This window comes from Raphanus sativus, chromosome 5, assembly GCF_000801105.2.
Source record: "Raphanus sativus cultivar WK10039 chromosome 5, ASM80110v3, whole genome shotgun sequence".
NCBI lineage: Eukaryota > Viridiplantae > Streptophyta > Magnoliopsida > Brassicales > Brassicaceae > Raphanus > Raphanus sativus.
Genome location: NC_079515.1, coordinates 31,946,624 through 31,968,633, shown reverse-complemented (window position 1 = coordinate 31,968,633; position 22,010 = coordinate 31,946,624). Strand labels below are relative to the sequence as shown.

The window sequence follows — 22,010 nt, the reverse complement described above, 5'->3', positions numbered from 1 at the left end:
GAAACCCTATCTGCAATTGTAATCAAAACCAAAACTCAGATTTTTTTTTGATGTTTATAAAGAAACAAAGAGCAATTAGTCATTAAGCAAAATTCCATACTATCATGTATTTCTCAATCTTACATTCTTTTTTTTTCTGAACGACTAAAATCTTACATTCTTTAAAACCGTTTTTTTATACACAAGTTTTACTAAGACTCGATTTCTAACTATCAGGATACTACTGAAAACGATTTCACTTTCCTCAAGAAGCTCATCATCATCATCAGTTTGAAGACAACTAAAGCTCAAGATTTTATAGAGAATCAAAGACCCGTTAACCATAAAAAAATTCTACAGGATCTTCCACTTAAAAAGTGTAGCCATGTTTCCTAAATCATACACAGAGAACAACAAGACAAAATATACTACACTAAACTCTTCACCTTCCTCAGGATCATCATCACTGATTAATAGTGTTTATATGCAAACTTTACTATGATACTAGGACACTAAAATATTTCACCTTCCTCAAGATCATCAAGAAGATCATCGTCAATACCAGTTTTTAAAACCAACCCAAACTGTTTAAGCAAAGATCAATCTCTTGCCTTACGGGAGCCGCCAATGATATATAAGAGTTCTTTTTCGGCAGACAAGGGATGTTCCAACTCACGGTCTGATCTTGCTTCTTCCTCTTCTTCCACCTTCAATACCGCAAGTCTTGCTTCTTGTCTGATCTTTATCCTTGCTTGGACCCTTGCTTTCTCTTGACGTTGCCTCCTCTGTAGAATCTGCTTCTCCCTTCTGATATTCATCATAGCCTCAGACTTGTTACTACTCGACTTGACAATTATATCCGCAAACCTAATCTTTATTACTGCCGCACGATCAGATTTTGATGGGGACGAAGAGGACAAGTACAGCGGATCACGACCCGGACTTGTTGCTGTCGGCATTGCTAAACCCTAGTTTTCGGATTTGAGACAGAGAGAAAATGAAATCGAACAGACGAACAGTGATGTAAAGAAGAAGAAGCAGAAACCCTAAGTCTCGGGATTGCTTTTGCCTACGAGAGAGAAGAGTGTTTGTAAAGTTTATTTCGTTAGGAAACTTAGTGGGATTATATAGAGTTACTGATCTTGCAAGATAAGATAGGACCCGCGCTACTTCCTTTTTTCACTCTCTTAAGAATTTGATATTGTTTGGCGATAGGTATATTTCCTTTTTTGATGACCCGGTCCTTTTTTGACGACAAAAGAATATCCTTTGTTAATTATTAGTTATTTCTTTTTTTCCTAGCCGTTAATAAATACTTATTTCCTTTTTTCATTTTTCTAGTTTTCAAGTGTCCCTAAGTTATTTGATTCTTTTTTTTTATCGTTATTCATTTATGAGAAATTACTCTCTATATAAATAAGAGAACACAAATTCACTATCTAACCAAAAACACTCCATTTCTCATCATTTCTCATTTCATCTTTCTCTAATCTCTCACTAAAATTTTAGTTACCATTTTTTTTATTTGACAAATAAAACAATTAACCTTTTATTTACTTATTGATTATTTATTTTTATTTTAAAATCTAACATTTAATACTTATAATCTTTTAATATTTGACCGTTGTTCTCTTTCTTTCAAATTTCTTCGGTTTGTTTTTCTCTTTTCTAAAACCCAATCAAATAAACAACTACAAATTATGCTATTAACAATGAAAAAAATATCCTTTTTAGTTGTGGTTTACATTATTTTATTTTTAATTTTATTTTTGTTTGAGTTTGTGATTAAAAAAAAAGAAACAAAATTCGTAAGATTTACATGAAAAGATATTTTAAAGGAATTTATTTTTCTTATATTTTTCTACTTGTTCTAAAAATTTATATTTATATTTTTAATTTTATTTAAGTCACTATTTGTTGACTAAAGTTTTTACTAAACTCAATTTATATTATTTAGTTTTTACGAATTTGTTTATTTATATATTTTACATATAGTTATTTTTGTTTTCCAAATTAATATTAATAAATATTTATTTTGATTATGTGTTAACTATTGGTTTTTGGTTTTATCCCTTTTTAGTTTAAACTTACACTTGCAGATCAGAATTTATTAATTTAGTTTTTTGTGGAATTCATTTTTAAAAAAAAATATTATTGGTTTAAATTTTGATATTACGTGAAAAAATAACGTAAATATTATTTTATTTTCATTATTTTTTAATATTCTCTTCCTGTTCTTTTTAAAAAAAAGTTTATGTTTTCAAATTAAATATGTATTTTCAAAATATTATTATTTATTAATAAAAATTATGTTAAAGTTTTGTTTGTCTTGAAAATAAAGTATTTTATTAAAAAAATACGGGCTATTAAATTTTTTGTTAGTAATTTTAGTTTAAACAATAATTTGTTTTGTTAGAATAATCATTAAATTTTAAAACTTTACTTTTGGATGTAAATATTTTATACAAACTCTTGATGAGGTGACATCATGATAAGATAAAAAAATCATTCTTTACATATATATATATATATATATATAGATATAATAATTTTATCTTATATTTACTGATTCTGTAATTTCTACTTGAAATAAAATACGGATTTTGTAATAAAATAAAATTCTTTGCCAAAAGAAATAATAATTCAAAAATCCTCATGCCACAAGTGTGTGAAGTTATGCAGGCCCCTAATAAGGTGAGCCCAAATATACACACTACCAATCGTGAACGTCTCTCTCCTCCACAAGCTCCACGAGAAAGGATCGGAATCCATCAGTACTCTCGCCGCCGGTGAATCGCCGGCGTAATCAGCATACTGAAAAATCGTTAGTCGGTCCGAGAAAGGAATAGATTGTTAGTTTCTGAACGATAAGAATGTCTCTGAGGATTAAATTAGTGGTGGATAAGTTCGTGGAGGAGCTAAAGCAAGCTCTGGACGCCGACATACAAGATCGGATCATGAAGGAGAGGGAGATGCAGAGCTACATCGAGGAGCGCGAGCGCGAAGTCGCTGAGCGAGAAGCCGCCTGGAAAGCCGAGCTCTCTCGCCGCGAGGTATGGAATCATTTTCTCCAATTTTGAAAAATTGTTAGGGTTTTGAAAAGAAATTCAACTGTTGGGGGATGCTAATTTTTTTTGGGAATTATATAGACGGAGATTGCTAGACAGGAAGCTAGGTTGAAGATGGAAAGAGAGAATCTGGAGAAGGAGAAGAGCGTTCTCATGGGGACGGCGTCGAATCAGGATAATCAAGACGGGGCTCTGGAGATTACTGTGAGTGGTGAGAAGTATCGCTGCCTTAGATTCTCCAAGGCCAAGAAATGACTTAACAAACCCGACTTCTATGGTTTTCTGCTTAGGGTTTGTTTGATTCATGTGTCTTGTGGTACATTGTACTCTCTTTTACTTAGGGCCTTTCTAGTGGAACACAAAATGGAGAACATTTAGGGCTCAATGTTGGTTTGGAGATAGTATGTTCTTGGAAGATGAATTCTTTTGTGGTCTTGTTAGATTTACTGGACCGGCAGACAAATTTGGTCCGACATGGTATCTCTCTCAAGGAAATATATGTCTGCCTTCCTTTAGTTTTGCACATCCTATCTTTGCTATGAATCTAAACGTACTGGTCTGTCTATTCAAGGATTGGATGTTGATCGGTGACTACTTTAGCCACACTCTTTTTGCTTGTCAAGGTGTGTAGTAGTCATATGACAAGTTTCCAGCTGATTTTCAATTGTGAACTCCTCTCCTGTATAATGGAACTTGTTTATGCCGTATGGATGTTTTCTACATGCTTGAGCTTTTGCTTCAGAAGAATTTACTGAAGAGGTTTCTCCTGAATCCAAGAGGGCATCAGTAGATAGCTGCAGGGAACAAGAACTCCAGCTTATAGCCAAGCATAGATATGGTATCGACATTGATTTAACCTTTGCTTTTCAATCAGAACTATCAATATATATTCACTGGCTCACTGCAACAGTTACCCCCTACAAGTAACAATTTCACATGGACGTTTTGCTCGGTCACAGTGAACTAATATCGAACAACACTTGCCACTTTCCAAAAAGTTTGCCTAAGCGAATATCTTGTCTGAAATCAATAACATAAGGGATGCATGTGCATCTTCTTCCACTCCCATTTAAGCACTTGGATTGGCCAGAGAGATACCTCGTGTCAGTGTTTCCATGTCTCTGAAGCCCAAAAAAAAAACCGTAACTACTTCACTTCTTGACCTCTGTCTGTTCTCGTTGTGGAAACAAAACACCACAAAAGTCTGGAACTTGACTCCTATCTGATTTAAATACAAAAAAAAAAACAGAAGCAGAAGACACCAGACATAAAAGACATTTTAATCGTGTGGTGGTGAAGATAGCAGTCTACCGTCGTCAGACATAAAAGACATTTAGTCGTGTGAAGATCACAGACTCGCAGAGGATGGAGATGGTACCGTTTCCGCTAATACCGAAGCCAATAGAAGTAAACTACAGAGCCTGCACCATTCCTTACAGATTCCCTTGTGACAATCCCAAGATAGCCACTCCCACCGAGATCTCGTGGATCAACGTCTTCGCCAACTCCATCCCTTCTTTCAAGTTCCTTCTCTCTCTCTCTCTCTTCCTCTTTTTTAATTTATAGAATCCTTTTTGTTAGCCAGTGATTATTATTCATGTTCATCGAGTCAGATCACTCTGGTTTTGTTGTTGTCAAGAATTGCTTTTCTTTAGCCTCATTATATCAAGAAGTCTGAGAATAGTTGTAGCGTTGACTTATCCTGGGTTTTGACTTTTAGTAACATGGGGGAGGAAACGATAGGGTTGCTTCTGAAAGCTTATAGTAGGAATCAGAAAATCCCAATGGATCTCAATCTTCTAAAGCTGTTTCATTTGCAGGAAACGTGCAGAAAGTGATACAACGGTTCCAGATGCTCCTGCAAGAGCTCAAAAATTTGCAGAAAGGTACAATGTTCTTAGTGTGTATGCTAGGCAGAGATAGTGTTTATGCCTTTCTTTAATATATCAATATTACTCTGAATATGTAAAGATATGGGGGAATTCTAGAAGATTGGAAGAAAGATCCAGAGAGCCATGGGGGTCCACCAGATGGCGTTGTAAGTCAAGAAGGGCCCCTTGAATTGCACCATCACTGCACTGTGTAGTGATGAGATTATGATTTGTTTACAGAGTCTCGGCAGAGCTCGTGAGAACATGCTAAGAGAGTTAGGATTCATGGACATATTCAAGAAAGTGAAGGTATGATATAAGAGCTCTTGAGGTTTTCAGACAGCACCAGTTCTCTTATACTCTCTAATGAGCTCATATTCAATAGGATGAAGAGAATGCAAAGGCTATATCTCTCTTTCCTGAAGTTGTCAGTCTGAGTGATGCTATTGAAGATGAAGGAGAACGTTTAGAAAATTTGGTGAGAGGGATGTTTGCTGGTAACATCTTCGATCTTGGCTCTGCGCAGGTAAAAATACCTCTTTTCTTGTACAAACGCCGGTTTCTCTTACAAGAAGCGTTACATCGTCACCACCAACGGGCTCCTGTCTTTCTTTTTGTAAAGCTTGCTGAGGTGTTTTCAAGAGATGGTATATCTTTCTTGGCTAGCTCTCAGAACTTGGTTCCACGGCCATGGGTCATTGATGACTTGGATAGCTTCCAAGCCAACTGGTTCAAGAACCGCTGGAAGAAGGTCGCTCCTTTGTTCATACTTGAGAGATTGAGACCGCTTGACAAACTCCATTGTTTTTTTTTCCATGACAGGCAGTGATTTTTGTTGACAACTCTGGGGCAGACATCATTTTGGGTATACTGCCGTTTGCAAGAGAGATGCTTCGTCGAGGAATGCAGGTTATTTATTGTTCATTCTTTTGACTTATTGATGCAAGAGTATCATTCTAAAACTGTGTTATATCTTCATCTCTCCCCCGTTTGAAGGTGGTGCTGGCTGCTAACGATCTGCCAGCTATCAACGATGTAACGTACACTGAGCTTACAGAGATTTTGTCACAGGTAAATCCAATGAAGTGATTCTTGATACTTTAAAAGAAGGTAACTCTGATTTATCAGTCATGATTTTGTACCAGTTGAAGGATGAGGATGGCCAACTTATAGGCGTTGATACTTCGAAACTTGTGATTGCGAATTCAGGGAACGACTTAGCGGTAAGACTTTAGAAGCTCCTAGAACAGGAGAAGTGGGTTTTATTCATTTACATTCTCTTTTCTTGAAAATACGTTTCAGGTTATAGATCTGTCAAGAGTATCACAGGAGCTTGCTGACATTTCAGCTGATGCAGACTTGGTCATTATAGAAGGCATGGTAAGTCCCAACTTATAGTGTGAAAGTGAAGCACAATTGAACAAGTATTAATTTATAATAGTCTTGGCTTTGTTGGCTGTTCTGATGATCAGGGTCGCGGTATTGAGACTAACCTTTATGCTCAGTTCAAGTGTGATTCTCTCAAGATCGGAATGGTAATAGTTTTACTATGTTCCACTAGTGAAAAGAAATGTGAAAGTGTGTTCTTGCTTCTTTTCCTCCTTACGATCATGTTGCGTCCTTTTGTTATTATGCAGGTGAAGCATATTGAAGTAGCAGAGTTTCTTGGAGGGAGGCTTTATGACTGTGTTTTCAAATACAATGAAGTTCAGAGTTAATTTTTATCTCAGTGATCTTCTCTCTGTCTGACTTCTCCCCAACAGTGATTATTATTTTTTATTTAAAATAACTCAATGCATCTAGTGGGAACTGTGAAGAGTATAATATGCTATAGTAGATTATTAACCGGTGGGAGCGGAGCACATGGGTTTCCCGTTTCACTGTCACGTTCCAATCTACCATATTGGGACCAACGTATGATTGATCTGTTTCGAACAACCTGAACTTTGGTTCCAAGACATCACTTTGATGACATTATTGAGACTTATTAGCTCATCATATTCCACATTCCACATCATTTAATTATTGCTCTTTTCATACATGTCATGTGTTTGTGTGTTCATAGGTATATATGTTTTGTATTCGGCTATAACAAATGAAAAGATAGACCTCGGCTTGAAGCAAAGTGTTTATACTTTATATTAGTCTCGTTGTCGTGTCATAACATTTAGAAGTATGCATTAGAAATCACACTTGTTATCTAATGGAAGATGATTGATCTCTCAAAAACCCAAAAGAGGGTCAAAGCTTTAAACAACAAAGATGAAACAAAGCTCACCAAACTTTTAACAATTGTTACAAACAAAACAGAGAGACAATAGAAACAGTCCTCACAGCTACTGATGAAACAGTTGTTTTTCTTTTACATTTTAAACTCAAACCTTCAAGGGATTCAGCCAGCTGTCTTGCACCTATGAATCCAATCTTCTCTTCAGACTTCTCTGTGATTGCAAACGTTTGCAGCCTCACCCGGAGCAAATGGTTCCAACGACTCTGATATGTATCGTGTAAGTTCCTATACATCTCTCATGCTGATGTTTAGGCTATTTTTCATTGTTCGTCTCCCAACACCAGCATTTCCCTTTTGCATCATGGCAACAAATTCTCCATAGTCAATCCGTCCATCCTGTAACAATAAGAAACAACATAATCAGCTTGGGAATGAGACAAACACATCGGTCAAAAAAAAAAACATGTCAAGAAGAAGAAGCAAAGATATTTTTTACATTGTCTTGATCGACTTCTTTGATTACATCTTCAAGAAAAACATCGGTCATCCCATGCTCAACGCAAGATTGTTGCAGCTCATCGATGGTGATGTAACCACTTCCGTCTTTATCAAAGTACTGAAACGCAGAGACAAGATGCTCTTCTCTGTCTAGTTTATTCAGGTGGATCGTCGCTGCAATAAACTCGCTGTAGTCAATTGTACCACTGTTGTCAACATCAGCCTAAGGATACAACAACAACAACACAACAAAGATGGTCATTGTCTGTCTATAATAATACCGGAAAAAATGAAAATAGGATGCCCACTGTTACTTACCGCTTCCATAAGATCTTGGATCTCAGTGTCTTTCAAAGTAGAGCCATATCTTCTCAATCCAGCTTTGAGTTCATCAAAAGTGATTGCACCGCTGTTATCAGTATCCATTGCCTCAAACATTGCTCTTAAACCCGCAATCTCTTCTTCTGACAGGCTCTCAGCTATCACCTGATTAAACCACAATATGTAAATATATATGAGTTCATGCTCATATGAATGTGGAAGATGAAGTCTCCAAAAATACAAAACTCACCTTTAAAGCCATTTTCTTTAATTTATTCATTGCAGAAAACTGTTTGAGACGAGACAGAACAGCCGGATCAAGTGCCCTATCTGGTGCAACCCCGTTCTCACAGATCCATGGATGTCCTGAACAAAAAATACATACAACATAGTTTTAAAATGTTGTGTGGTTGCTGAACAAATCTAACCACTTATTACAAAATGAGTATACATACGCAAGACTTCATGAGCGGTCAAGCGTTCGGAGGGTTGAGAGCATAACATCTTGCTGATCAGATCTTTAGCACTGTCGGATATAACAGGCCAGGGATCTGACTCAAAGTCGACATACCCTTTCAAGACAGCATCAAATATTCCTTGCTGCGTTTCTGATTCCAAACACACACAAAACCAAACTTAAGGAAACCTAGTTTATGGTGATCTAATTTCTATTTAACATTAATTCAAAAAAAAAAATCTAGATTATGAGATTAAGAGAAGCACATTTTATACCTGCCCAAAAGGGAGGGACACCACTTAGTAAAATATAGAGAATAACACCAGCAGTCCACACATCAGCTTCTGGACCATAATGTTTTAGAAGAACCTCTGGAGCAACATAGTATGGACTTCCTACAACATCCTTGAATATTTGGCCTGAATTTATATAATTTAAAAAAAAAAACATTTAGGCTCTACATTTATAAGAGACTGGTTTTTATATTCCGATAAGAATCGCACCCTAAGAATCCCCCAATAAACATGGCCTTAAACAAAGATACCACATTACCTGGTTTGAAGAAAACAGAGAGACCAAAATCAATGGCCTTGAGAGAGAAATCATCATCCTTATTAACCAACAAGAAATTCTCAGGCTTCAAGTCTCTATGCATGACACCAAGAGAATGACATGCCTCAACAACACCGACAATGATCTTGGTCAACTCAGCGGCTTTCCTCTCGCTGTAATGCCCTCTCTGGATAATCCTATCGAACAGCTCACCACCAGCACAAACCTCCATGACAATGTGAACGTACAAAGGGTCCTCGTAAGCTCCTTTGATCGTAACAATGTTCTTGTGACCCGCCAAATGGTGCATTATCTGAATCTCCCTCCTAACATCCTCAACATCTTCCTTGGATATGAGTTTCCTCTTGGATATAGATTTGCAAGCGTAGTCAACGCCTGTGGCGATCTCGGTGCAAAGATACGTCGTCCCGAACTGTCCTTGCCCTAACTTGCGGCTCAAGGTGTATAGATCGCGGATGTTGGGAGTCTTGTGGCCGAGAACGTAGTGAGCTTGGTTGTCCATGTTGCGCCGTACAAAAGGTTCTTTTACAGGAACTGGATAGTTGTTATTGTCCTTTTTGGAATCTTCTTTGGAGAAGTCTTGTGGTTCTGCGGTCGGAGAATGATCGGAGGAAACGTTGGTGGTGGTGGTGGTTCTTGAATTCTCCTCGGGACGAGTGTTATTCCCCTCGTAGACTCTGTCCTTGAAAGAACCACGACATGAATTGCCCATGAAACTTTTATATATTTTACAACTTTCACTTTCTTCTGCTCCTCATCCAACGAACACTATCAATGGAGAAAGAAACAGACAAGAACCTCAACTCAAACTGTTTAGAAAAGTATCGAACTTCGAATGAAATCAGATAACCCCATATCAGATCAAGCTTCAGAAATCATAATCTTTTGTTATTTAATCAAGAAAAAAAAAAGACAAGATCTCCTAAGAACTCGTTTCTTTATTAGCAAACAAACAATAAATGATGAATGTGTAATAAAAGAAACATAACAAAAACAGAGGATCTTGTACCAGAATAGCAGAACAGGGAGCTTCCGGAACAGAGGATTAGGATTTAAGATTATGAATTCTGATTAATATTTCTGGGAGATGAAGAAGAAATGGGTAAGTAGATGTGTTGAATCATCTAATCAGACTGTAAAGATCTATAAATGAAGGAGAGAGGATGGTGCCAGACGAGGAAAGGTCTTAGTGCTCATCACCTATACGCTGTTTCGTCTCACCTTCTTCATCCGTATTATTAATTGATCATTTCCTTTTTACTGGTCTAATGATAGTTGCAACTTGCAAAGTAGCGAATTTAAAATTGTTAATTTTTGTTTTTGAGAGAATGATTATAAGCCAAACGTCATAGCTTTTTTAGAGTTGAGATGTGCTTAACTTTAGCTAATTACAACAACATTTATTATTAGATGAATATGGTTAAGAGTTGATTAACAATTAACAGGATGAAACAGTTGACGACTAATTGATTTGGAGAGAAAATTAAGACTTATTCTGTTGACTTTTCAGATTGGTTCATCAATCAAGATTGTACATTTTTTTGCCTTTTGCATTATCATCATTTTTCTTACAAGGGGCAAAGACGTGAGACATGTCATTGTCGGCTAGTGAGTATAAGATCGCATGTCTCCGCACGTGACCACAAATTTAGTTTCAGACTACAGTTTTTTTATTACAGATAATTATTTTCCATTTATTATAGAAATCAAATTATTTTTTTAATATTTTTTTGTAACTTAAAAAGTCAAATTATACATAACTTTTATATAAAATTTTGAATTAACATCATCACTTTTTTTTTTTTTGCTTTTCTACCATCTATTAACACCATCACCTTTTTTTTTTTTTGTCGGCTGCCCAATGTACTAGATCAAGTGGAGTCTAGACGAGTTGATTCTCCGAGGAGCATCTCCGTCTGTCCGAGTCTGATCTATATGGATAAATATGTATCCTTTCATCCTAGCTTCCTTTGCCAAAGCATCCGCACGACCATTCCTACTTCGAGGAATATGACTAAGGGTCACATCCTCAAAGTTATCCTGTAGTCGGTGCAACATGTCGATCTCTGTTGCAAAGGTTGGCCATTCTTCCGGGTTTGTGGTCATATCCACTAGGTTCGAACAGTCTGTTTCGAACCGTATCGATGTGAACCTTCTCTCTCTCATACATGAGATCGCCCAGAGTAGACCGTCCATCTCAGCATGGAGCGCTGAGAGGCTTCTAGTACAAGCCCGTAATCCAAACATCTCATTTCCGATATGATCCTTAAGACTCCACCCTAGCCCACTAACACTGCCATTATTGATCCATGATGCATCAATTTGGCATGTAGGGATTCGGGGTATCTCGGGAGGCGTCTCTATCGCTGTGGTAGGAGGGTCATCCTGATCCTCATCTGTTTGTTCCTTTTCATTTGCCTTCCTCCAGCATTCTGCTTCAAGGGAGGCATGTTGTAGAGTATCCATCGGGGAGACGACTTTTCCATTGAAGAGTTTGTCGTTCCTCGCCTTCCAAATGTACCAACAGATCCATGGGAAGGTATCGAATTATGGTCTCGAAGGAGCCACCTCTTTTCTCTCCCAAAACAGAAAGTTCATGTTTTGGTAAATAGATTTACTCGGGAAGTCACCCGGAATGGACGGATAGTCCGATAAAGCCCAAACCTGAAGGGCTGGGGGGCATTCAAAAAGAAGATGATTGATCGACTCCTCTGGGCCAGTACATCTAGGACAACTCCTATCGGTGCCCAAGTGTCTATAAGTAAGCCTCTCTGCCGTCGCCACACAACCAGATATAGCCTGCCATAAGAAGTGTTGTATCTTACTTGGCGCCTTGATCTTCCATACATGACTTTTAAGTCTCGTGGTGCTTGGTTCTCGGACCTCAGTACATAAATCCATTTTGGTCGATTGTAGTAGATCGTATCCCGACTTGACTGTGTACACTCCTGATTTTGTGTGGTTCCAAGCATACCCATCCATAGCAAAAGAATGAGATGGTTTTATTCCAAGTATCAACGGGATATCTCCTGGATGGAAAAAATCTCGCAAAAGTTGTATATCCCACTCCTTGGTATCATTCCTAATAAAGGACTGAACAAGAAGTTGGGGTAATCTGTAGACTATGTGTTGGGCAGGTCTTGGTGGTCGGGCCACTGTGTCTGGGATCCAAGGATCACTCCATACCCTCGTATCTCGTCCTGTTCCAATAGTCTTTCGCATGCCCGATATGAGCAGAGGTTTTGCTGCCATGATACTACGCCAACCATACGAAGACGAGTATGTCCGTCGGTCGTCAAAGGGGAGGAGTTGTTATAATATCTCCCTTTTAGAACACGCGCCAATAGAGAATCTGGGTAGTGTATCAGCCGCCATAGTTGTTTTGCAAGAAGTGCTAAATTGAAATCATGGAAATCTCGAAAACCTAGTCCTCCCAAATCTTTGGGAGTACAGATCTCATCCCATGCTATCCAATGTAGACCTCTGCTATTTTGTTTTGAACTCCACCAGAAATTAGATGTAGTGCTCTTGAGTTTATCGGTGATGCCTTGTGGGAGCAAATAGCTTGACATGACATATGTCGAGGACGCTTGAGCCACCGCTTTTATCTGAACTTCTTTTCCTCCTTTAGAGAGAAGTCTCGATGACCAATTATTGACCCGTCCATTAAGTCGATCCTGTACAAAGGAAAACACTTTCATCTTCGAACCGCAAATTTGTTCAGGTAACCCGAGGTACATTCCCATGCCACCTTCGGAGGTAAAACCTAGGACCTCTTTTATATCTTTCTTCAAAGCCACCTCCACCCGGTTGCCAAAGAACATAGAAGATTTGGACGTGTTTATTCTCTGTCCAGATACCTTTCCATAAATATCTAGGATGTCTATGATCTCCTTGCATTGGCTTAATTCTGCCTTGCAGAAGAAAAGACTATCATCTGCAAAAAGCAGGTGTGATATCCTCGGGCTTGCTCTAGCAACGCGGAGCCCAACAATTTTCTTCTCTAGTTCTGCTCCGTTAAGGAGTGAGATCAATGCCTCCGTGCATAGGATGAACAAAAAGGGTGACAAAGAGTCTCCTTGTCTCAGGCCTCTCTTTGGGAAGATTCGTCCTCTTGGTTGTCCGTTGACTAAGACTTGATATGAGACCGATGTGACACAACACATAATGAGGTCAATTAGTCTTTCATCAAAACCCATCTTTATCATCAAAGCTGCTATGAAGCTCCATTCCACTCTATCATATGCTTTGCTCATATCTGTTTTAATAGCCATAAAATCTTCTCTGCATCTTTTGTTAGTCCGTAGTGCGTGAAAACTCTCTTGTGCTATAAGAATATTATCAGTGATTAGTCGTTTTGCTACAAAAACCGATTGTGTCTCTGAGATCAGTCGCGGAAGAATCCTCTTAAGTCTCTTGCATAGTAGCTTATAAATAATTTTGTAGCTAACATTGCAAAGGCTAATCGGTCTGAACTCCGTCATGTCTCGTGGTTTCTTCTTTTTAGGGATAAGGCAAATATTCGTCTGATTTAACACCATCACCTAGTTGTTTTACCGCAAAAAAATATCATTATTGGCCTTTTACTTACAATCCAAATCCATCTGTTTGAACAAGTGCAAAAGAAGAAAAAAACAGATCAAAACGCTCATTTGAATCGCTACACAACACACTCGCAAGATGTGGTACTCTACTTGCATAACAATCTTACATAATAATATGTATTTGAGTTTCTGGTTCTGATGTTGACAGATACTTATAAATCTACTCTTCTAAGCCTCAGACTGCTAACTTAGTTGCATCCACCGGTTTCTCAACTCCTCCACTTGTAGGGCTACATTTGTATAATCACACTGGTTAGATGTCAATCAGAGCTGAAAGATATGGATTTTTTTTTCCTTCCGATATGGAAATCTGGAGAGAAGACTACTTACAATCCACTCAAGACTTTGATGGCGTCATAAAAGAACCATTGCAAGGTTATGACAGGCCCCACGATGGTGATTCGAACAGGAAGACTTCTAGTGAAGAGACCAACAAACCCAATGTTCCTCACAGCCTGAAATCTCAGCAAGCAGTGAGCAACGTCAATCAACGGTGGAATGGATTTTCAAAATTGATTTATTAATGATTGGTTCAGAGTCTACTCTACCTGCAACACGTTATTGGCTTTGTTGTTGTAGAGAGACGAAACAACCACATCTGCGGGGTTAGAGATGATTGTACCAACGGCTCCAGCAGTGTAGCCAGCAAGACATGTGACACCGAGTTGCTGAGCTTTGGAGCAATCTTGCTTCCTTTTCTGGATGATGTTCTGATATATAAACTCCACCGACTGCTCAAACGTTGAGAACATCACCATAGAAACTGAAACCAACATAGGAGAGACAATACATACATAATCAAAACAAGATATGGTTTTGGCAGAGAGAAACACAAACCAAATCTACAACTAATGTGTAATATTATTACATGGAAGATTGCGACACCAGAGCGGGAAAAGCCCCCTGTGGAAGCTGCATTTGGAGAGAGAGAGAGATAAAGACTCAAAAAAAAAAGAAAAAAAGAAACAAACGCAAAATGATTCTGAGGAGAAGGGCTTATTACCCAGCAAGACCTTCGTTTCTATATACTCGTGGAAACCCATCAAGCAACCCTTTTGCAAACATGGGCTGCGTCTGAACTCTAACTTTAATGGCTTCAAAAGGACACAAGGCCATATCTGCGAATATCTGAGCAGAAGCGCTGCTGAGAAAATAAATGGAAGTTCTGTTGTTGTTAGGCAAGACATTGGTGTAGAGTGTCTTGAAGTACTCGTAGAGACCGAATCTGCATCCGCCTTGGACACCATAGCCTAAGAGCTTCCCTGACCAACCTCTCCAGAGATAGGAACGGCCATGTTCTCTTAAGAGAGTGGAGAAACCTGAGGGAATGCTATTGTACTTCACAGGATTCACCTACAAAAGAGAGAGAGTGATCTGTCATGACTGTTCAATCATGAAGATCCAATTTGAGCACACACAAGACTGAATCTTTAACTAGAAGTAACAAACAAGATTACATATTTTTAACTAAAGACCCATTTCAAGAAATCAAGAAGCAGAGAAAGGAAACAAAACCTGCATGTTGACTTTGAGGACATCAAGAGGAGTGATAGCAAGATGTGTTGTTCCGGCACTGAGCATTCCTCCCATGGTGCAAACGGTGTAGAACCAAGGAGACGACAGTTCATCGTCTAGTTTCCTCTTGACACTTGTCATCTTCTTCTACAAACCCCCAAATCGTGCAATTAAAAAATGTTGCTATTTGGTGTTTTCTCGGGAAAACCTAGAAATGAAGAAACAGAGGAGGGTCACAAATCAAAAGAGCTTACGTGGAGGGTTCTTGTGTCTGATGGCGATCCTTTGTCCACGTCTCACGGACCCCAAAGACAAGGCCAAGAAGGAAACAGAACACTCTGTTTTTAATTTTAGAAAAGAACGTTCCACGCTTTCGGACACGGGTTTAGGCGGAAAAATCGAAACTTTTTTTTTCTTTTTTTGTTTGTTAAAAAGAAGATGATTTCAATTTAGGTTTCATGCCGGCGCGCATAGATTCGTTGCTTACTGTTAGCCGGAATTTTTACGACTCCTCACTCTCTCCAGTTGGGCTTTCCATGGGCCTTTTAGCTCTGCACTAATCACGACAATTAATCAAAGATCAAAAATAATAAGATACCATTAATAGCTCTACAGAAATCTTATTATATAAGCTTTGATTATAGTGATTAATTAGTAGAATCACACAATTGGATTTTAAATTCTTTTAGAATTTTTATTTTTTTTGTAACACAATTTTTTAGATATTGTTTGTGAAGTATAGATTGCTTGATAATAGTCATACCTTTAATACATCAATACAGCATCTCTCTGTTGCTTCCTTTGTTATATAAACGTAAATAATACAGTATTACTATCTTCGTCTTAGTTCAATATAACTGATTCCCTCTCCTCTTATTGGATGTGTGCTGGTGCTTCACTGATCAGTAATCAGTTGCAAATCAAACTTCCCTCATGTCTTCTAGCTCTCTTGTATTGATCACGCCTTATTGTGACAATGTCACTAAACGCCATGACCCGCGACCTAGAGCAGATCTGAAGTGCTGCCATCTGTCTGCTTTTGCATATTTTACAGAATAGATTCGAGTTCAAAACTTTTTCTAGATAAAAATTGCAGATCAGATGAAACGAGAACCAAGAGTTAACTGGTAAACCAATTAATTCAACAAAATACACAAAAACTGTAGCAGTTTTATTTGAAATCACAAACCTGTAAATCATTGAACATCCGATCCCTCAAAACATCCAAGAAGCCACATTTTTACAATGCCCTCCCTATCAAAGTCTCGGAAGAAACCAAAGGCATTGCCACAAGAGACTGAACATTGTTCCTTGTACTCAGAAAACAATCATCTCTATACTTCTCTCTCTCTCTCTCTCTTTAGAGTGGATACAAATTCAATCTTGGGATCTTTATTATCATCTATTCAAGTCCCACGAAAAATCTCAAAACATCACCTGGAGATGCTACTAACAAGCCTCGCACCAATCTTATCAAGCTTCTTCACAGAAGCAACAGATCTCAAGTTCCCAACTTTCATAAAAGCTTCCACCATCTTCTCTCCAATCTCTTCACCTCTCTCCTCCACGTCAACCACCGCAACCGCCGTCGGTCCAGCTCCACTGATCGTGCATCCAAACGCTCCGGCCTCCAAAGCCGCCTTCTTCACAGCTTCCATCCCCGGGATCAACGGAGCTCTCGTCGGCTCCACAACTCTATCCGCCGACAAAGCCTTCCCCAGCATCACCGCGTCTCCCTCCAGCACCGCCGCCACCAAAGCAGCCGCCTGGCTACTGTTCCAGACATGGTGAGCCATCGGAATCTCTGCAGGCAACGCGGCTCTCATCTTCTTGGTCGGAGCTTCGAACTCGGGGCTCACCAGGACAAAGAAGAGATCTTTGTCGGAAGGGAATCTCAGCGGTTTCAGATCAAGCGGCTCGTAGCTCCTTATCAGAACGAACCCTCCCATGATCGCCGGCGCTATGTTATCGGCGTGATAACCGGAGACTTTAGCTTCCGACTCCAAACCGGCTAAAACCAGCTCCTCGCTCCCTAGCTTCCGCCCGAATATCTCGTTAACCGCCACGGCGGCCGCGGCGGCGCTGGCTGCGCTCGAGCCTAGACCGCTCCCTAAAGGAAGACCCTTGTGCAGATCCAACGACAGCCCGACGGATCTTATCCCCAGCATCTTCATCGTCGCGATGGCCGCGATTCCGGCGCAGTTCCGGAGAGGGTTGGTGCTGAGCTTCGACGTGGTTCCGGTGATCTCCGAGATCGAGACCTCGCCGGCGCGAACGGAGGGGTCGACGCGGAGAGTGACGCGGTCGCCGAGACCGTCGACGGCGCATCCGAGGAAGTCGAAGCCTGGGCCTAGGTTAGCGACGGTCGCCGGCGCGAAAGTGTTGACGGAGGTGAAAAGGGGCTCCGGCTCGACGGCGACGAGGGTTTGTACGGAGGCTCTGCATCGAAAGAGGGAGACTTTGGCGAGTAACGGCGGGGATGGTTTGGGTTTGAGGTGGAAATGGGAAGTTGGTTTGGATGGAGAGTGGAAGGAGAGAGTGGCCATTGATGGATGAAGGAAGACAGAGTAAGTAAGTGAGAGCAACACAAAGCTATTAGAGAGAGAGATGAAGAAGCCCTAACCTAGTGGTATGAATTTGATTTGTTGATTTCGGACAATTGTGGTTATTTTTCATTTCAAAAATATTGATTAGTTTAAAAAGACGAACTAATCAATTTCTGAACCAATTTCTTTGTTTTGTTGGTTATTCTATTTCAATTATCTAAACCATATTTTAAGCCTGAGTAATATAATAATTTTTTTAAAGTTAAAAAAAAAACTATGACCAAATTAATTTGAAAATTTGTAATCGGTTTAAACTAATAACCAAACATAAATCAAAAACCAAAATTTAGTCCGTTTAATTTCGTTCGGTTCAATCCGTATACCTTAGGATGCAACTAGAATGTTTTTTTAGAATAGAAACTTCCTAAATCCTTAATTCCTTTTCATTTCACAAAATATTCACCAGTTGCAATGAAAAAAAGGAATGAATATTCCATTTCATTTCATATTACTCTTTTCCATTCCAAAAAAAAATTCAACACTTTTTTGAAAAATCATTCCACATAAAAATAGTTCTAAAACAAATGGAATACTAATTCCATTCCATTAGATTCCACCAATTATAATTTATTTAATTCTTTTTTTTTGAATTGAATGTTAAATTGAATTCAAAAAGAAAAAACCTTTACAAACTAGAATCCAAACCTATGAAATTCTATACAAAATTTGAAAGGCCAAACAATTCATAACTGTAAAATCGAAAAATCTTCCACTTCAATGCCTTCCCCTCTTCTTCTCTACCTAGCTCTCACTCCTACTAGGTAGCCAGCTCTCACTCCTACTGGCTCTCTCCAAAGAAACAACCACCCTCCATCTCCTCTTCTCTTCTATCTAGCTCTCACTCTTACTAGATAGCCAGCACTCACTCCTACTGGAAAAAGACTCTCAAGAAAAGACTCAAACTTCTCCTATCTTACACTAAACCACTTCGCCATGCCTCCTTCATATTGTTTATCCCCCTTCCTTCTGATTACTGTGAATTTGTTTCTCATCTCTTTATCAATTCTGTGAGTAATGAGACCTGCGTGATTTGGTTTCTCACTGTGAAACTCTATTCATCTTATTTTATCCTTATAATTTATTTAATTCCACTTATTCCTTTTATTAACATCCAGTTACAGCCTTAGATATTAAAGTAAACTGAGATCAACTCAACGGCTTAGCCAAGCAAGGATCATGCTTCCATGAACAATGTCTCTTGAATAGCAAATTAGCATATGTGATGTTTTCTCTAGAATAGTGTAATGTTTTGTGACCTAAACTAATTTTAGGTACGAAGTTACAAACAAGTTCGAAACACTTGCGAATGATGGAGACAAAACTGACATTATTACGCGAAATATAGTACATCAGTACGAGATTTTAAAACTAACTAAACAAAAAATCAGAAACAGAAAGCCTCTTAGATCTCGACGTTTACAACCTTTTTTCTCGCAAACTATATTAAAAAAAAAATCTATTGCTGCTTCTCAGGTTGTTGTTCCTCTTCTTCTTGGTCAGGGTTCTCTTCTTCCTCTTCTTTCTTCTCTTCCTCTTCTTCTTCGTCTTCTGCTGGAGGATCATAAGGCATGGGAGGTGGCAATGGTGTCTTCATTGGGCTAAACTTTGGGAAAATATCAGGCCTCCTCCCAGGTTTAGGCCTCTCCCATTCCTAACAAAGAAAGCATGCATTTCAAGTCAAGTGTCCACTTCTATTATGAGAATGTAAAAGCACAAATCCTCGAATCACTAAGAAGATGCTTCAAACGTACATGTAGATTCTCAAGTATTCATAACCAAAACTAGAGAGAAAGAATGTACAATGATGAGGCCTTATACTTATAACTAAGAATACACATAACACTATAATACATACAACTGGGAGCAGTGCAACGAAATGATGAATATAAACAAACACAGAACAAATGAGTTTAAACTGTTAACACTTGATAGACAAAGAAATAACCAAACAGTGAGCTCATTTATTATACAAATTGTTCAAATCTTGCAATGACATAACCGTGGCACAACAGTTGGACCAATAGCAAGCTTACTTTAAACCCTAACTCCTCTTTAATTCCCAATCACCGTCTAATTGAAGGGAAACTTACAATAGGGAAATCGAGAGGATTGCGACGAGTGAGCTTCTCTTCCTCGGGTGCCATAGCCACAACTTGCAGCTGATTATTATTATTCGCTCTTCGACCCATCCTATAGCGAGATGAAGAACCATGGACACGCGAACGCGAGTCGTGGATCGAAGAGGCCATCTTCTTCGGAGGTATAAACCCTAGAGCATCAGGCGACAACCTTGCAGAGCAAAGCGACGCCATGGGAATCGATTTTCCACCATCCATATCATGTCAGCTACTTAATAAGCTTTATGCTTCTTCGTGGGCCTATCAGGTTCTGGGCTTTGATTCTAAATGGCCCACTAATACTACGCTTTGTCGACCCAAAAGAACTAAACTAAACGGAACAGAAGAGCCACTACCTTTGAGTTCGTTAATATCCAGTGGATGAGGAAGGGTTGGACATGAAAGAAAAAAAAGACCTTGAAAGAGAGAAGTCGAAATGTGTTTTAGGAACTCGGATTACATTCCGTCTTTATTTATTCAAAAGAGTGTAAGCCCTAGCTGGATGGACAGGCGTGATGATCATGCGTCATATTCACAAACGAGGCAAATAGATTACACAGTTCGATTGTATACACTCCTCTAGTGCAAACCGTATTACCTGCATTGTGATGTACTTTGTATTATAGACTAAGTCTTACACACCGTTAGCAGGTGGGAAACCTATCTAACTTATATATTATCTAAAAGATGTGGGACATCTAATAGCCCTTCTCGAGATGTAGGTGGAAAATGGTCCAACGGAAACAGCCCAAACCCAACATTTCGGACATACTACAGCAAGATAGACCATTTTTATATGCTACATAGGTAGACAACTATTTATATAGGAAATCATCTGTTGGGCTTTCACCATACTGATACCATGATAACAATCTCAAACAAAGGAGATTGGATGCTCAAAGAATTTATTAAGAAAGATAGAAATAATTTATAAGAAAGCTTTATTATACAAGAAAGTAAAGAGAAAGGAAAGCTTTAGACTTGTCTTCAAAAACACAAAGATTATCTAGTGTACATTCCAACTACAGATATGGGAAACTTAGTCTCCAATACTCTACTCTTAGAAAGCATATCTGCTTGTGATAATTGATGACTATTTTGGCTGCTTAACTGATTGTGCTGGTTCTATGTTGTAAGCAATATTGCCTTTTTCCTCTTTTTCTGTTTTAAAGGCTTGTTTGTTTAATTACTCAGAATTGATTTTTCTGTTTGAACCATTCGTGTTGTTTGTTTATTATCTCCCATCACATTTGGTGTAAGTAGTGGTACATCAACACCTTATTATATGATAAATATTTAAAATATAAACCAACAAACATTTTAAAAAAATATTTATATAAAAATAAAAATAAGTATCCGCGTGGGTGTGATCAAGATCTAATAACAATTAAAATACATCATTTTTTGTCTTTCTTCGTAATATGTGGTTGGATATCTTATACAAAAGATTTATGTTTTCTTTTTTAAGTTTTTGAATCATTAGGGGAATGTTTCTTCAAGTTTCTGAAAAAGGATAAATGTTGCACTGATTGTCGCTCATAAAAAGAGCATTGATAATTATACATTTATACTGGCATTTTGAGAACTGATAGCCATTAGTGTTGGATTCTCGATAACGTGGAACTATAAGGTAGAATGTTTGTGAAAGCCAAATAAAAAACGGAATCAAAATAAAAGTAGTGTTTGTGGTATAGAGCACCGGGGATATGGTTCTGATTAGATATGATCGAATCCATCTATTTCAATATGGAATCTCCTCCTCCAAATCCTTTAATTTATGCTCACACTCTATATATTTCAAATATGGAATCTACTATTGATTATTTGATATATTATTATCCAAAATTTCTACTCCATTGTGGAAATCTCCTCCTTCAAAAAGTTTATCACCACTGACCGAAGCAAAAATTCTAGATTAAACAAGTTTATCTATATTTTTAGAAGAACTATCTACTTTAATTTAAAATTTTAAATATGTGAATGCAAATTTTACTAACCGTAAAGATAGCTACTTTTCTGTCGAATTCAATTTTTATTTTTGTGAATTATTCTAAAATTTCCGGAATCCAAGATCTAGACACTACTTAAACATCTACATGAAGTAGAAATTGCATTCATGATTTTTGCCATGGTTCTACATATTGTAAGATGCATTCTACAGATAAAAAAAT

General features: G+C 38.3%; 6 protein-coding genes across 6 annotated transcripts; 2 read left to right on the top strand and 4 right to left on the bottom strand.

Annotated features, from left to right (window-relative positions):
• Positions 1-2,702: 2,702 nt before the first annotated feature.
• LOC108859603 (uncharacterized) lies at positions 2,703-3,567 on the top strand. Its single transcript, XM_018633514.2, has 2 exons — positions 2,703-3,032; positions 3,129-3,567. Exons 1-2 carry the CDS (start codon positions 2,853-2,855, stop codon positions 3,300-3,302), a joined length of 354 nt encoding a protein of 117 aa, XP_018489016.1. The 5' UTR covers positions 2,703-2,852; the 3' UTR covers positions 3,303-3,567.
• A 775-nt stretch (positions 3,568-4,342) lies between these two features.
• Positions 4,343-6,913, top strand: LOC108862640 (damage-control phosphatase At2g17340). The gene is made up of 12 exons (XM_018636835.2): positions 4,343-4,570; positions 4,868-4,933; positions 5,019-5,085; positions 5,159-5,227; positions 5,304-5,444; positions 5,541-5,669; positions 5,741-5,827; positions 5,915-5,989; positions 6,064-6,141; positions 6,221-6,298; positions 6,391-6,453; positions 6,556-6,913. Exons 1-12 carry the CDS (start codon positions 4,413-4,415, stop codon positions 6,634-6,636), a joined length of 1,092 nt encoding a protein of 363 aa, XP_018492337.1. The 5' UTR covers positions 4,343-4,412; the 3' UTR covers positions 6,637-6,913.
• A 219-nt stretch (positions 6,914-7,132) lies between these two features.
• Positions 7,133-10,249, bottom strand: LOC108862639 (calcium-dependent protein kinase 6). Its single transcript, XM_018636833.2, has 8 exons — positions 10,007-10,249; positions 8,977-9,765; positions 8,700-8,843; positions 8,423-8,575; positions 8,218-8,333; positions 7,965-8,132; positions 7,645-7,869; positions 7,133-7,544 (listed from the first exon to the last, which is right to left on the bottom strand). Exons 2-8 carry the CDS (start codon positions 9,707-9,709, stop codon positions 7,434-7,436), a joined length of 1,650 nt encoding a protein of 549 aa, XP_018492335.1. The 5' UTR covers positions 9,710-9,765; positions 10,007-10,249; the 3' UTR covers positions 7,133-7,433.
• A 3,296-nt stretch (positions 10,250-13,545) lies between these two features.
• Positions 13,546-16,019, bottom strand: LOC108863362 (mitochondrial phosphate carrier protein 1, mitochondrial). Its single transcript, XM_018637757.2, has 8 exons — positions 15,880-16,019; positions 15,371-15,667; positions 15,117-15,263; positions 14,605-14,954; positions 14,470-14,513; positions 14,150-14,364; positions 13,932-14,056; positions 13,546-13,831 (listed from the first exon to the last, which is right to left on the bottom strand). The coding sequence occupies exons 3-8, from the start codon at positions 15,255-15,257 to the stop codon at positions 13,777-13,779; spliced, it is 930 nt and encodes a 309-aa protein (XP_018493259.1). The 5' UTR covers positions 15,258-15,263; positions 15,371-15,667; positions 15,880-16,019; the 3' UTR covers positions 13,546-13,776.
• Positions 16,020-16,266: 247 nt separating this feature from the next.
• Positions 16,267-17,795, bottom strand: LOC108863361 (homoserine kinase). The gene has a single exon (XM_018637756.2). It carries the CDS (start codon positions 17,660-17,662, stop codon positions 16,550-16,552), a length of 1,113 nt encoding a protein of 370 aa, XP_018493258.1. The 5' UTR covers positions 17,663-17,795; the 3' UTR covers positions 16,267-16,549.
• A 1,234-nt stretch (positions 17,796-19,029) lies between these two features.
• On the bottom strand, positions 19,030-20,073 carry LOC108859309 (uncharacterized). Its single transcript, XM_018633200.2, has 2 exons — positions 19,813-20,073; positions 19,030-19,373 (listed from the first exon to the last, which is right to left on the bottom strand). Exons 1-2 carry the CDS (start codon positions 20,056-20,058, stop codon positions 19,179-19,181), a joined length of 441 nt encoding a protein of 146 aa, XP_018488702.2. The 5' UTR covers positions 20,059-20,073; the 3' UTR covers positions 19,030-19,178.
• Between the last annotated feature and the right edge of the window lie 1,937 nt (positions 20,074-22,010).

Coding starts and splice junctions, on each gene's coding strand:
- LOC108862639 (XM_018636833.2), bottom strand. CDS start 9,709: ATGGGCAATTCATGTCGTGGTTCTTTCAAGGACAGAGTCTACGAGGGG. Junction 8,576..8,699: donor TGTCCCTCCCTTTTGGGCAG/GTATAAAATGTG, acceptor GTTTGGAATCAG/AAACGCAGCAAGGAATATTT. Junction 7,870..7,964: donor TCCAAGATCTTATGGAAGCG/GTAAGTAACAGT, acceptor TTGTATCCTTAG/GCTGATGTTGACAACAGTGG.
- LOC108863362 (XM_018637757.2), bottom strand. CDS start 15,257: ATGACAAGTGTCAAGAGGAAACTAGACGATGAACTGTCGTCTCCTTGG. Junction 14,514..14,604: donor AGAAACGAAGGTCTTGCTGG/GTAATAAGCCCT, acceptor CTCCAAATGCAG/CTTCCACAGGGGGCTTTTCC. Junction 14,057..14,149: donor AAGCCAATAACGTGTTGCAG/GTAGAGTAGACT, acceptor CTGAGATTTCAG/GCTGTGAGGAACATTGGGTT.
- LOC108859603 (XM_018633514.2), top strand. CDS start 2,853: ATGTCTCTGAGGATTAAATTAGTGGTGGATAAGTTCGTGGAGGAGCTA. Junction 3,033..3,128: donor CCGAGCTCTCTCGCCGCGAG/GTATGGAATCAT, acceptor GGAATTATATAG/ACGGAGATTGCTAGACAGGA.
- LOC108859309 (XM_018633200.2), bottom strand. CDS start 20,058: ATGGATGGTGGAAAATCGATTCCCATGGCGTCGCTTTGCTCTGCAAGG. Junction 19,374..19,812: donor ATCCTCTCGATTTCCCTATT/GTAAGTTTCCCT, acceptor TTTCTTTGTTAG/GAATGGGAGAGGCCTAAACC.
- LOC108862640 (XM_018636835.2), top strand. CDS start 4,413: ATGGAGATGGTACCGTTTCCGCTAATACCGAAGCCAATAGAAGTAAAC. Junction 4,934..5,018: donor GCTCAAAAATTTGCAGAAAG/GTACAATGTTCT, acceptor GAATATGTAAAG/ATATGGGGGAATTCTAGAAG. Junction 5,086..5,158: donor GGGGTCCACCAGATGGCGTT/GTAAGTCAAGAA, acceptor ATTTGTTTACAG/AGTCTCGGCAGAGCTCGTGA.
- LOC108863361 (XM_018637756.2), bottom strand. CDS start 17,662: ATGGCCACTCTCTCCTTCCACTCTCCATCCAAACCAACTTCCCATTTC.